The 15067-nt window shown below is 37.6% G+C and overlaps 1 protein-coding gene across 4 annotated transcripts in view; it reads right to left on the bottom strand.

The window, feature by feature from the left end:
- The window catches only part of LOC102074332 (uncharacterized), a 180475-nt gene that overhangs the window by 80871 nt on the left and 84537 nt on the right, over nucleotides 1-15067 (bottom strand). For all 4 annotated transcript variants that reach the window (XM_074543834.1, XM_074543821.1, XM_074543811.1 and 1 more), the window contains 2 exons: nucleotides 11743-11825; nucleotides 7687-7826 (listed from right to left, as the gene is read on the bottom strand). In XM_074543834.1, the coding sequence (XP_074399935.1) occupies nucleotides 7687-7826; nucleotides 11743-11825 (223 nt within the window). The remainder of the gene's footprint in view (nucleotides 1-7686; nucleotides 7827-11742; nucleotides 11826-15067) is intronic.

Below are 15067 nucleotides of genomic sequence, written 5' to 3'. Positions count from 1 at the left end.
ATAGCAGGCAAATGTCCCTGTTCTCTCCTGTCCAAATCCGACTTTGCCAGAGAAGGAGATACTGTATTCTACTGAAAGAAAGACAAAAGAGAAGGCAAGAAATATTGGTCCCACTAGGTGATTGAGGAGGAACATTTTGACTGTCATGACCTCTGAAACAGGAAACAAGAGTCACAGTTAACAAGGCCCACATTTGCCCAAACTTTCCTGCCCTTTTCAGCTTCACCACCACAACTCCTTGTTCCCGCCCTTTGTGAAGCATCTCTGTTTGTACTGAAAACTTGTAAAAGCAGAGACCCTCCTAACTTCTCTGGCTGTTTTGTCACACATCACTGTATAATTAATAATAATTATGCCTCTGCAGAGGTATTTTATTCTGATAAAATCAGAACTATCCCACCAGGATCTTCAGCTACTTATTCATTTTGCTACAGGCTACAACAGAAAGAGTTAGAGAATTTACTGAAATAACAAAGTCATTTTACATACATATGGTCTATGCTTCTGTGCCACAGCAGTGACAGATAAAAAGCAACCATCTATCATATTTTTCTCTCCACACTGTACTCAATAGGATCCAAAGTGTGGTACCCATTTTGCTACTAATGCACATGCATAACTCCCACTTATTTACTGTAGTGCCCTGAAGATGTGACAGTTAGCTATGTAATGCACTTATTATTTTTATTCATTCTATTCATTAGAGATGACCATGTATGGCACACTTATAGCTTCACTTTTCTCCACTAGTCATCAGTAATGTCATCTTTTCTAGCTCATGAAAACAAAGTGTTTATTAAATGACAAACAACAACCACATCTCTCTCAACTCCACATTTCACAGCCAGTTTCCCAAGTCGTCTACTCTCCTTTGAGTCTGAACAAACCAAAGGGCAATTCAGCTAAGTCAGAAAGTGCTTTTGTGCTGAGCAGGAATCCAAGCTGAATCGTGTGAAATGCCTGTGAGGGAGAAAAGCTGGCAGTGCTGTCATGAAGATATTTTGACTGCACTCACAGAAAAGGCTCCAACAACTTTGTGAGTTCACATTGCTCAGTTACTGGAGACTCAACATTTTCCATATTTAAGAAGAGAAATTAGCAATTTATTGTCAAAAAGCTGCATAGTAGCCATACTCAATTTTCCCCCGACTATTACCAAATTTGAGCCATATCCTTTCACTTTCACCAGATAAGAATTCTCTTAGATGGAGGAAGAGAAAAAAAGAGCATTTTGGTGAGGAATTATAAACACACAATCCTGGATTGGTCTAGGTCAACCTATGAACTGCTCCAGCACTGGGGAGCATTTTCCCTGCTCTTTCAGCTCCACTACTCATAATCGGATGTCAACCACACAATTCCCTTGACAAGATCTCTAGGAAAAAATTGGGTCTGTACTAAAGTTGCTCCATGACAAAGCTCACTACTCCTTTCTGCTCAAGAACATTAACACCAATACAAAAGAAATAAAAAAGAACACCATTCAACTAGACAAACATCTCCCTAGTAATTGTGACTGATCAGTCACTGACAACTCTCAACTAATGCTTTGTATCACTAATTTCTCTTCTCTACTGCTGGAGACCAGCTCTCAGCTGATGGAGTTCTGCAACTCTGGAATCTGCAGGAGGAAGTACATTGGCTGCCAACTCTTTCCATCATCCTGAGCATATAAATAAAATTATCATCAAGTATAATTGCACTGAGGTCCATAGGTAACTGCAATAATACATGTTTCCTGTCACCATAACAATATCCAATCCTGACAAAATTAAGAGTGTCATACAAAATTAAGAGCATATATATTGGAGAGCTTTGCAAAAGACTCCCAAAGAAAACAGTTCTTAGCAAAGTCTCATGTATTTTCATGAATCCTAACATGTTTCATGTATTTTCAGTCATTGAAAGTGTGTTTCCTATTTTTTCCCCAGCAGTTTAGATTTTGAAATAATACTTTTTATAATTTTGAAATAATACTTTTTGTTGGTTTCAAATTTTTTTCCAAACATTTTATTTCTCATTCAATTTTCACTGTCAAAATTTTACCATACACTAGAACAGGGAAATAATTCTTTCATTGCACAAGCGAGAAAAAAAAATAAAATCTATAAATGCGTGCAGTTCATTGGAATTTGCCCAACTATGAATTTAATAATATAATAAAAAAGAATCTGACAGCTTCAGAAAAATTAGAGCGCATAGGAAAGGTGCCATTTTTATATTTAATGATTTGTCCATAGAATAATTTTTCCAAAAAGTAAACATTTCCTGTAGCAGAAAAATCTCCCATGAGACTAAAACTAAAGCAGAAACTCCACAGAAATATGTACTGGTCTGCTGTAAAAATTCAATCCTAAAAGATTTGAGTACATGCACTAAAGTAAACACCATCTAATACCTGAATATGTTAAAAAAACCAGACCAAAACAAAAACATGACTTGTGTCCTGTTGAGACTTGCCTGCAAAAAAAGTTCCACAAAGATTTCAGAATCAGGGAATTGTGCTCACACAACTAAAGCTTAAGCCTTTTTGAGAATAATGTGCGAAAGATTTGAAAGCATTCAAAGAAAACAGTAGGACTTCTGATTACTCCTAAGAGTTCAAGCTTGGCCTGACTTTAATTAAATTTCAAAATGGAATTAGAAACAATGAAACAGGGTTTAGGTGGACTATCAGGAGTTACTGAGAAATTTTTAAAAGATTAGCACTTTTTAAAGCACACAATAAAGGGTTATTCTGCTTTTCACAAAGGAAGCTGAATATCCGCTCTTAATGGCAGTATTTTATATGTAGTGCATGAAACAGATGCTACTAGGACAGCTATAAAACTGGTAAAATCTGACCTTTGATTTTAGGTAAATGTTACATATTTGAATAAAAGGTTGCATTTATAGGCAGCCACAGATATTTTTTTTTTTAATTTTAATGACATCTTTAGAAAAGCTCAAGGGACAATCCAGGACAATTTTTAACAAGCAACACTAATTTTGAACAAATTCAAAACACTCAGGCAAGGATTTTCCTCTAATGTAGGATTCATCACCCTCCTAACTTGGTATAAATTCAATCTGTTCTGTTTGTATGACATAAACAACAAGCACTTTCACAGGAATGAGGCAAACCATATGTGAAGGTGTTTTAGAAAGCACAACAGGGAATACACCAAGCAAAGAAGCATCTGCATTTATTTCAATGTCAAATCACATGTGTATTATAAAGGGAAAGTTTATTGTCTTTATATAAAAAACAAGAGTACTGTATTGTGCTCTTTACAGTTAACTCTTCCTGCCTCTCAGTATCCTCCTCAATTTGGAAATAAAATTGATAAAATTCATAAAGTCCACAGGTGTATTGGCAGGGTTGTAAAGGGGTCTTCAGCCTTGTTCACCCTACCCAGGCTGTGACACGCTGCCAAGACCCCATTTTAAGGGCTGCTTCTGCTCCTGATGGGTGCAAGTGAGAACCAAAGGCTGGTCCAACGCCCTGGATTCCAGACATGCAAGAATATGACTCTAGGTAAGATTTACCAGCTTGTCTGCTGCATCAAGATGCTGTCTGGTCCTGCACTGGTGCTGCACTGACCAGGCTGCAGCTGAGCCACCATGGGCAGCACCTGGCACTGCTGTGCAGGGCACTGGGTACTCCCCCACAAAAGGCAGTGCCCTACAATTAATTGATTTTATAGAAGCTGGCCAGAGTCAGTTTAACACGTTTGGAGTAGAGGAGAAAATATTTCAAAGCAGCATTTAGCCTGGGTAGGAGCTACAGGCACGTTGTTAAAAAGCTAATTGCATGGAGACAAAGGATGATCGTTACTTTTATATTAGTGTGTAATGTTAACCCTTGAGAGCGGTGTTTGATGATAAGTTGTTGGCAATTGAAACTGCTAGTTTTTATATTTAAACTCAAGTCTGAAGATTCCTAAAGTCACAGAAAGTGTATGTCATTATCTTTTTTTTGTTGTTGTTGTTTTTTTTTTTTTTTTTGTATTAAGACAAATGGTGGTTTTTGAAATCTGGGATTTTTTCACATCTCCTCCAGAACTATACATAAAAAGCAATGTTAAAGCACTGAAGCGTTAAAATTATTTCTCACATCTGTTTTTTTATACATGTTCAGGAAATCTGGCTTTATAGTGACAGTCATGAAGAACATTTTTTCCCTCAAATTTTCTTTCAGGGAACAGAAGAAGAGAGCTAGAGAGCTTCTGAGAGCAGGTTTTGGTCTGCAAGGTCAAAATTCCTCCAAAATTTCCTCCTTTTCTCTCAAGGTTACAGATGTCAGCCATATTATTTAGACAATAGTCACAGATAGTATTGATGTTCTGCTGCAGATTACACGGGCTTTTAACTCCAGGAGCACAAATCTCAGATAAAGGAGCTTCAGCCATGCTGTGGTGCAAGGCAAGGTGCTGGGGTGGGCTCTCCAGGAGGGCCAGCAAAGCGCTTGGTGAGCACCTGGCACCAACCAGGTTGTGGCTGCAGCAGGAATGGCCCTGAAATGTGCAACCACATCTGCCTGTTGTCTTAATCTCTTTGCCCCATCTCATCTTTTGGACTCATCCCCCTCACCCTCAACTCAGTGGACCCAAGCAAAAGCCTGCTGCTCAGAGCAAGGCTGTACATGGGCACAGAGGGAAAGGCACCCTGTGAGATGGAAGCTGAAGCCTGTGGGCTTCTGCAGCCAAAATTATCTTTTTATTACCTAAGTGTATAATGGCCACTGTAAGGAGGTTTGACTAGGGCCTACGGATGTGAGACACCACTGTCAAATTAATATGAATGGAAAAGGACAAGCATGCTCTAGCAATGGAAGAAAAAAAAATTACAATTATCAGAAAAATATTTGTGATCACAAAAGAATATCTTGTTCTTACTCACCAATCTCCCCTTTGGCAAGCCTTAAAAGAGAAGAGCATATGAGAGAAGGAAAAGAAGAGAGAAAAAAATCATTGGGAGAGGCAGCGGGTGGGGGGGAAAGAGAGAGACTGAGACAGTGGATACTTTTAACTTGTCACAGTACAACACTAGCTTTTAATTAATACAGGGTATGCACAGCTTTGAAGACTGCTGGTCATACAGTACTTTATGATAAATACATTTTATGGGATTTTGTTTCTAAAGAGGATTTTGTAAAATAACCTAGCCCAATAAATGATTTACCAGCTGCAATAAAAGATCAAGGAAATTGCTCAGATTGCATCTTGGAGCATCTAAAACTCTGAAGTTTATGGAGATCTAAGCTGCCCCCAGATCTACAGTGCTATTAAAAATTTTTGTAGTAGCTAATTATCTTGCATTGCATTTTTTAAAAGGTAGCAATTGTAGTAGAGAGGAAGGTCTGGAAACAGACAAAGAGGAGTTGATGCCCTTTGATGGAGAAAGTGGGAGAGAAGGAAAGGAGGAGACAGACAGAAACGAGTAACAATGGAAACATCATGCTGATACAGTAACAAATGGAATTAACAACTCACAAGGTATCAGATTCCCAAGTAAATTACCTGAATTAATTCTATAGTAAAAAAATAGATTATTAATACATTATTATATTATATTATTATAGATTCTTTACACTACATGCTATGTGTAACACCTATATTACTTGACCAAGAGTGGAATAATTCAATTTTCCTAGTTTTTTTCCTTTCTGACAAATAGGATGACCACAAGTGAAGCAGAAAGCAAAGAGATTCCCTCTAAATTCTGTTTAGTTCTAACATCATAGGACTTGAACATAACAAATATGTAAATAAAGCAAGTACTGGTCCTTATTTCCAACAGGATGATGGATGCAGTAAATAGAATGGCATATTGAAATTACAAAATACTGGCCTCAGCTAGGACAGGCAGCACCCTAACACATGCCTTGTTGCTTTTGTTTTGTACCAGGAAGATCTGGTTCATGCCCTGTAACTTCCTGTGCCCAGATATAACTCTGCCTGCCCAGGGAATCCTGGCAAAGTCAATGTCCCTGCAGACATGGGGCTCAGGGACAGCTGGGCTCCCTAGGAAAGGACAAAGAAGAGAAACAGAAAACAAAATGGAAGAAAGGGCAGATGTTTTCTCTTATGCTCCAAATCAAAAGGTGAGGTGCATGCCAACAGAGATAAGTGCCTCTCTGCTCTGCTTCTCCAGACCTTATGGAATTTGAAAAGTCATGGAGCTCAAAGCCTGGGGCCAGGTTGATAAGTGTGGAGTTGAGCCCCTCTCCCAACATTTTAAGCAGAACAACTTTGAAAAGAATAAAGGATGAACGTTGCTAACTTTAGACAGAATCACAGAATGGTTTGGGTTAGCAGGGACCCTAAAAGCTGCTTAGTTCCAAACCCTCTGCCATGGGTAGGGACATATTCTGCCAGACCAGGAGGCCCAGGACTCCATCCAAGCTGGCCTTGAACACTTCCATGGATAGGGCATATACAATTAAATATCCATTCTATCACTGTAACTGTACAAGACATGGAAGAGAGAAAGTGAAGTTCACCACTGCAGAAAGCAAGCAACTTGAGATAGATAATTGATAATAATTTGGTTAATTTAATTTGAAAATTGAGGTAGGTAAAATGAAACAGTGGGAGCTGGCAAGGATATTTGGATGAGCACTGCTGCTCTAAAATCTATTCTTATATTATGGCCAGGATGGGGGAGTCCTTAATTGTCCAAAATAACCATAATTAATCCAGCAGAATTATGAAAGCCTAATTATATGAGTGTGTGCTATTCTCCTGCCTGATTTATGCCTTCTCTAATACTCAGGGTTAATCATCTCTAGGGCTGAGTCCAGATTACCACAGTGAAAATGCACTTTGTGTCTGTAAGGTCTTTGCCTGACTTCCTGCCAATTTTAAAGGCACCAAGGCCAACGAGAGCAGGGCATAGACAGCACTAGAGATGGTGAGGGCTGCTTGGCTTGCTGGTGAGATAATCCTGTCTCATGTTTTGATAGGGAAGTGATTTAAAATTAAATTTTCATAGACGTACACCCTACTCTGATGTTTGTTTTCTGGATGCTTAATTTGAAACTCTAGGGGCTGATTTGGAGAAGATGATGGGTTCCAGAAATGTACATTACAGCTGGATTTTGAATGTTCAAAGCACAATAGGGAGCTATATGAAAGATTATCAGATCATTTCATTTAGTAAAGGATTGGGTCTTCATTGTTTTTTACTAATTACCAATAACTGTCCAACTTTTGCAATTACCTAGAAGATGATATTCCAGGATATATAATTATAAGTAAATGAAAAGATTTCATTTTGATGTAGTCTTTTTAATTTCACTTTAATTTATCTGTTCATTTTAAGTCATTCCCCATATGTGCATTTTATAACAGAGAACAATAATAATATTTAAAGTAACATCCAAAAAAGGTAGGGTATTGCTCCTAAAATGCTGAAAAGATTATGCTGAAAATCTTTTGCCTTTATTCCCCTGACACAGCTTCTCAAAACAATGTAGCACTGCCAAAATTGCATTCTCAGGCAAAAAGTTCTTCTAATTTTTCTAATTCAACTTCAATCATAAATAATACTAAGAAGTCCAAGAAAATACCATGGGTTTTGTGTTTTGTTTTTTGGGGTTTTTTTAGCCCAAAAACTTTCATCTAAAGGTAGAAGCCTCTGTAATGCACACATGGCTAGGCAAACTTTCGGGTTGTGAAACTGTTTGATGCTGAGATAACTTACCACACAGAAAATGTATATTTCTCCAAGTCTTCCAAATAAAAATTGCTCTCTTCAGATGTTTTCCCTTCTTCTTGGCTTGCATTGTTCTCTGAACCCGATTTTAATTCGCAGCATTGGTCAGGTGGGTTATTCCTGCTGACCTTTAAATGAAAATAAGAAACAAGTTAGAATACTAAGGCAATTAGCAGGACACAGCTAGCAAAGTAAGAGGTGCCACTTTCTCTGTTTTGAATTCTAGCTTTGTTTTTATTCTATAACAAACATGGAAACAGCAGTGGCAAAGCTGCTTTGAGCATGTATTCAAAACACTGAATAGACTAGTCTATTTCAATTGGAAGGGACCTAAAACAAGCATCTGTGGTGCAATTCAGGGCTGACCAAAAGTTACAGCATGCTGTTAAGGACACTGTCCAAATGCCTCTTAAACACTGACAGGCTGCGGGCATCAACCACCTCTCCAGGAAGCCTGTTCCAGGCTTTTGGCCACCCTCTCAGTAAAGAATTGCTTCCTGCTGTCCAGTCTGAACCTCCCCTGGTGCATCTTTGAAACATTCACATATATCCTGTTGCTGGATATGAGCGAGAAGATCTCAGCACCTCCCTTTCCACCTTCTCTCCCCAGTAGGCTGAAGAGAACAAAGTTCCCCTAAATCTGCTTTTCTCCAAGCAAGACAAGTCCTCTGCCATTCCTGACAGGACATGCCTTCCAGCACCCTATTTCCCCTCCTCTGGACACATCCAAGGACATTTTTAACCTTCTAAAATGGTGGGGCGTGGAGCTGCACATAGAATATTTTTCTGTGAGCTGATTTATGCTCCTATGGGGCTGTGACAAACCCTCTCAAGGAGGTGCAAGCACATGGTGACACCAGCAGTCAGCCACTACTCTTCCTCCACTTGCTTGATTTTTCCAGTCTTGGACATCACACTCTGGCAGTGCAAAAATCTGGATGCAAGTAAGCCGTATGGAAGGAACTGACCTGGGAATTGAGTTAGCACTGTTTGGATTCTTTTTTTTTTTTCCCTTTTTTTTATTAACTGGGTTAACTCTCAGCTGGACTCATACTGATCCAGGCCACTCTGCCCCAGCTGCCAGCACAAAGGAGAGGGACAGTACCTCATCCTTCAGTGCTGGTGCCAGCTTATGCTCATTTAAACTACTCTACAAAGTAGAGGATCCTGATTTGGCTCATCCCTGGAATAACACCTCTGCATGCACAGGGTCTGATTCAGCACGGGCATCACCTCTCTGAACTGACTACCAGATTCCCTGGATGTTTGGCATTATTGCCCCTGGACAGAGAGCCAAATATCACTTCCACCAGGAAACACAATGAGGTCATAATTTACCAGACAAATATCTGCAGGTGACTTCCATGGTGAAATCTATTAATACCTTCCCAGGCACAATACCAAACTCTGCAAAGGGTTTGCTAACGTTTAGTGAACAAGGCGAGAGAGGAAAAGTGGATGGATGCATTGGTGCAGTCACATCACTTTACGCTTTGCTAATTATGAAAACTACAAAGTTTTTTTGCTTAGATTTGCTGGTTTTTGGTTTTTGTGTTTGGGGTTTTTTTAACTCTGTAAACTATTTTGCTTTAAAAAGTGAATTTGTATTCTGAGTCTTGGATTCAGAATCATGGATCTCATGCACATTTTGAATTTCAACTACAACTGCCCATCTTTATTCCTAGAAGACGAGGTTTCAGAATCCATAGTGTGCGCAAGGTGCCTTGTTTGCAGTGATATTTTCTCCATTAAACTATTCCTGTGCAAAGTACATGTAAAGACATTATTTAAGACATAAATCCCAAAGGTGTTAAAGAGTATTATGAGTTAATTTCTCTGAGATTGTGTTTTCATGTCTGAGGTACAAAAGGAAGGAACTCAGTCATCTGCATGAGGTTGGCATTATAACCACAGAATATGTTTTCCTTCTCTCAGAAGTCACAGACTGTGAGCATTCTCTCTTTTATTGTTACCATCCAATATCTGAATACATGCAGTGATTTGCACACTCATTGTAAAAAAAGCTTAATTGTTGCTAATGCCCATCACTCAGAATACACTTAGAGGGAGAGTTTTGCAACTCTTTAGCATGAATTTGGGGTAGGGAGGGCAAAGTAGAGAAATCTATATTCCCCAAAAACTTGAGGTCAGATTCAAAGAATTTCTCATTCCTTTTCAAAATAAAATAAAATAAAATAAAATAAAATAAAATAAAATAAAATAAAATAATTAAGAAATTTTAAAAATAAATATAAAATAAACATAAAAATAATAAAACATTTTTAAAATAAAAATGAAAAATAAAAAATTAAATATTTTTTTAAAATAAAATAAAATATCTGTTTACAAAAAGAAAAGGGACTTTGAGGAGAATAAACATGAACTTGAACGTCTGTCTTTTTCTTTAAGTATGTTCTTTGCATTAGTTTGTCATTATTTCCTATATACAGTTGTTAGGTAAAGTCATTTTAGAAGATGCTTTCCAGAGATACAGTTAGGCCCAAATTATATAAATCAGGCCAAATGCCTAAATCTTGAACATGCTAAAACAAGATTTTTTCTGAACATTAGGATTCATTCACCCCATTAAAAATGAGGGGCTCTCACAACCTCTGAAAGGAGATTTCACATGCTCACATTTCTTTTGTGCAGAAGGATTCCCATAAGAGGCTCAGTTCAGGAATCTATTCAAACATGTCAATAACTGTAAGCTTGTGAGTCATTTCAGTGAGACCAAAGGGGCTAGACAGTGCTGAATTGCCCATGGGTTTATGCACCTCACTGAAACCAGGTCACTTTAATGTGGCTTTGAGAGCCGCCCACAACTGAAGTTCCTATAAGACTACGGCATTTTGTTCAAAGGCATTGTGCTATTATGGGATTGTAGGAAATGCATTTCACTCTGCCACTCCCATGGGTTGGGCTGGGTTGCTTTGCCCATTACACCCACTCCATTGCTCCTTAAATCATCCCTCCTCTAGATATAAGGCTGAACATACTCACACATGCACACCTCAGTCTGCAGCTAAACTTACATGAAACTCTGTTTTCTTCAAGTTACCTTTATCTTCCTGGAAAAATAAATCACATGGAAACTTAGACATCGAAAGACAAGGGAATATCCAGCTGGCCAATCTGGTTTTGCTCACAAATGTAGATCATCACTCTACTAAAGTTGAAAGTTGTAATTATAATCCCCAGCTATTGAGTATTTGTGCTACACTGTACAAGTTTTTGGGTACTGAGTACTGTGGCGATTTTTTGTTATGGGCAATTAAAAGGATTAAAAATGCTTCAGAGTGTGTCTAGAACAGGGTGAGACAATTAACCAGAATTATTAATTTGAATGTTCATTCTTTAAGTTCATTCACTGCAGCCATACTGATTTAAGGATAGAAATGGAGTAACACTTACTGAGAAAAAATTGCAACTATCATTGGAAATACCTAATTTAATAATACAGTGCAGAGGGAAGCAATTTTCAGGAATACAAAATCTTCTTCGTGTGTTGTTTCTCAGGATCTACATTAAATCTGAAAGTTTCTGTAGCATCTAACCCTGAAAGTGTTATCATATGGCAGACAAAATTCCATGGTTACTTGTACTGAGGACACAATATCTGTTCAAAAATTGATGGTGTCCTTGGCCAGGATACTACAAATACAGATACTAAAATTTTCTGATGGTCCTCTGCACAAGTACACGAGAGCTTGAAGTTTATGGATGCATATGAAACATATGTCATGTTTACACATTACTGAAGTTATATCATCCTGCAGCTTGATCAAGCTTCTGTTGTTTGATTGCTTGGTGGTCTTTCCTCCTTTGAAGTTTCATTGCTAGAGAGATTAACTATACAGGAGACAGCAATACACCTGGTCATGTGAAGCCTTATTGTGGCTATTAAAAAATTCACAGGGATAGATTAAAGAAACACAACAACCAGAGCAAGCAAGACCACAAATCGTTCTCAAATGACACAAGCTCCAGTGGCTTCTCTGTGAGCTTTAAGGGAGATGATGATGTTCACATCAAAACCAGTACCTTGTGATGTCCTTCTTGGACCTCCTTCAGCCAAAACGAGCCACAGTGCTTGTCTGCATTGCCACGGCAATCTTGGTAATCCTCTGTAAGGAAAAAAACCACAAATAAAACCAATTCTAAATTAATTTTATATTTGTGCACAAGGTAAACCTCTGGAAAGGACTCAGCTGGGTTTTGGTCCCTCTCCCAAAAAGATGCTGACTAACTCCAGGCCGATCATTTCTCCCCTTCATCTGAGTTACAAATGGGTGGCTATTTCTCTCCTACATTCTGCAAGTGTTAGTGAGATAAATGCAGAGAAGACCTCAGATGCTGTGGTGTTGGAAATAACAATTGCCTAGATGAAAAATTAGAAATAAAGAGGGGGAAAATTAGAAATAAAGAAATAATAGACATGACAAGAGTGGCACAGGAGGGTATTTTAAACACCCTGGGAAGTGTTCTTCAGAAGACAGAAGGAGGTGAATTTTTTTATAGGGGCATAGTTGTGGATCAAGAATGAGGCACAGGGACACAGAGTACTAGAATAAACTTTTCTTAGAAAACACAAGTCACGCATCCCTCAAGCTCCTGAAAAGCACTGGAGCTGTGATCTGTGGAATGAACAAAAATTACTCCCACATCATAGTAAGTAGTGGTGTGGCAAAAATAAAAGTCTGTATTACATGTTTCAATGTGCAGCACATGGAGAATAACCCAAAAACACACTTAACAATTATTTCTATTATTTTCTTTTTAAGATATGTTGAGTTACACACAGTAAAAGACAGTCAAGTTTATTTAAAATCACAGTACAGGAAGGATCTGCTCTTAGGTGTTACAGTGGTTGATACACAATATATGCACATACCATATCACAGTTTTAAGTCTGTGTTTGTGTACACACCTATGGATATATTTCTTACTTTTTACATATATATAGACTCATGTACAGGTGTATCTATGTCGAGGAATGAGGAATTTACAGATATTTACATCATCTGGGGTGAAAGGAGAGGCCTACTGAAATCAGCAAGACAGCTTAAAATACTGCTGGCTGGCTATGTCACGTGTGTGCACACATGCAGTATAACCTGTTCAAACTGTCTCTACATATTTTGTATATGGGTTACCTGTATGGACCTAAAAAAACACATTAAAATATAAATATACCTTTGTAAAGATGGTTCTTGTGGTTTTCTTTGTTTAATTTTTCTTCTTCATTTTTTTTTTCCCAGTGCACAAAAATGGGTTTCCAAACAGCCTTGCTGAAATGATGAATACTTTAACAATGTTTTTGGAGTCAAATGAATAAAGTAGTAATTATCTTGGCAAAAAAAATAAAGGACAATAAAAAGAATAAAGAAAACAATAATACTCCTCATTTAAGAAATGGGAGGGAGAAGGATCTCAAGTCTGTTATTTAATCATGACGTGCTCTTTTTACATTTTATTTGTAAGGCTCTGAATGCTCTTTTCTTTGTATACCAGTGAGCTCATTACTTTAATTCCTCATAGATTTCTCTGAACAATTTTTGCTAAGTAAAAACACAATGTAATTCTTCAATAGCTGTAACAGTTAGAAGCTGCTCAAATTAAAGATCAATAAAAAGTACAGAAAAAATCTGTATGAAAATAAATAAATAAAAGAGGATATGGGAAATGCCTGCAATTAGACAGGATGAAAAATCTAAAAAGAAATTAAATTTAGTTGTAATACATTTCCCATTCTTTTCTTCATGAAAATTACTACTGAAGTGGTTTTTTTTCTGTAATTTAAATGTTAAGCTGCCAGATGTGTGTCTCATGCTTGAAGAGTTGAAGCTTTGCATTATTTAGCATATTAAGATTCACAGAATTTAAAAAAGGGCTCCTTTATTGCCTGGAGGTTCTAATTAAGTAAACCTTAGCCTGGTACATTTAAAACTTGCAATACAAGAGATTTTACTTCCTTTTTTTCTCAGTAGCCAAATCTCATCAATATAATAAATATGGAAAATACTTAAGATGATACAATTTTTCTTTGGCTTGAGGAATTAAACCTATCTATTATTTTAAGAAGTTTTTAATAGAGGCCAGCAATCAGAAAGACATTTAAAGACTCCAGTCTACTTTTTAATCATAGGAGTTGCTCCTACTTAGTGGTTGGGGGGAAGGGAATGTGTCTTATAAAACTGAGCTGTGTAGAAATTTTCTTCCACATGCTAAAAACAAAGCAGTTCTGAGAGAGAAACGAGAACCACACCATTCTTTATTATTAAATTGCATTTTACTTTTGTATAACTTTTTATAATTGACCACAGAATCCTAATAATGCATTAATTAGCTGCACTATCAGCAATTTCTCCATTGAAAGAGGTGGGACTGCTGCATCAGAAACTGTAATAGCATAGAAATTCCTTTGACATAGAGTACCCATAAATCATACCTTAAATACAGTTATTTTTGCCATTTTAGAAAATGTCAAAGGTGTCAACTTTGTCCAGATATAACACTTAGCAGTGACTATTTTAGTAAATTGACTCAAAATACATTTTGTTCCCTGACAGGGGAACATAATATCATTCATGATAAAAATGAACAATTTGAGGAGGAGAAAACAGCACCAAGAAAGAATGATCAGAGACAGGTATCATAGCTGTGACAAAGGCACAGTGGCAGATGTAGGCTCTCTGTTAATGGATTTATTTGGAAGTCAAGAAACATACGCATAAAAGCAGGAAAATATGATTACACCAGAGCATGGAAAAGGCAATAAGATTCTTAACCCAAAGTTATAAATCTGTGATCAGCTATTAATAAGAAGTCCAGCAGAATAATTTAAATGTCTACATTCATATAAGACAAATAGGAAAAATAGGGTGGCATTTTTTCCCACCATTGTGGAATGGGCATGACAAAACCAATGTCCGGATTTGGAAAATCGAGGTGATATGAAGATTATTTGCAGACCTTGACAATGCTGAGAGCAGTCATTTCTGGGTCATATTAAGTCCCAACCAAACAGTTTAGATACCACACGGATCATGCCTGATAAAGGATACAAAGAAAGGGTTACTGGTACAAAATCCCTGAACTCTTCTGGGACCTGAGTTTTTAAAATACCATGGAAAGAGGTTGGAAACAAAAGCATTATTGCTACTCTGTTACCTTTCTCCACATCAGCCTTCTCAGGGCAATAGCAGAGCGTAATAGCATGGCCTTTAAAATCAGCATTTAGAGGGTGTCTTTCTGCTTCCAAACCCTTGGAGAATAAAACTTATTTTTTACCCTCTGCCTTCAGCCTGGAAGTTACCATCTTTGGTTATGTCTTGTGTAACAAGTACTGTGGTGCAACAGGAGTGAA

The sequence above is a fragment of the Zonotrichia albicollis genome, chromosome 1 (assembly GCF_047830755.1).
Source record: "Zonotrichia albicollis isolate bZonAlb1 chromosome 1, bZonAlb1.hap1, whole genome shotgun sequence".
In the NCBI taxonomy this organism is placed as follows: domain Eukaryota; kingdom Metazoa; phylum Chordata; class Aves; order Passeriformes; family Passerellidae; genus Zonotrichia; species Zonotrichia albicollis.
This window is presented reverse-complemented; position numbering and strand designations above follow the sequence as displayed.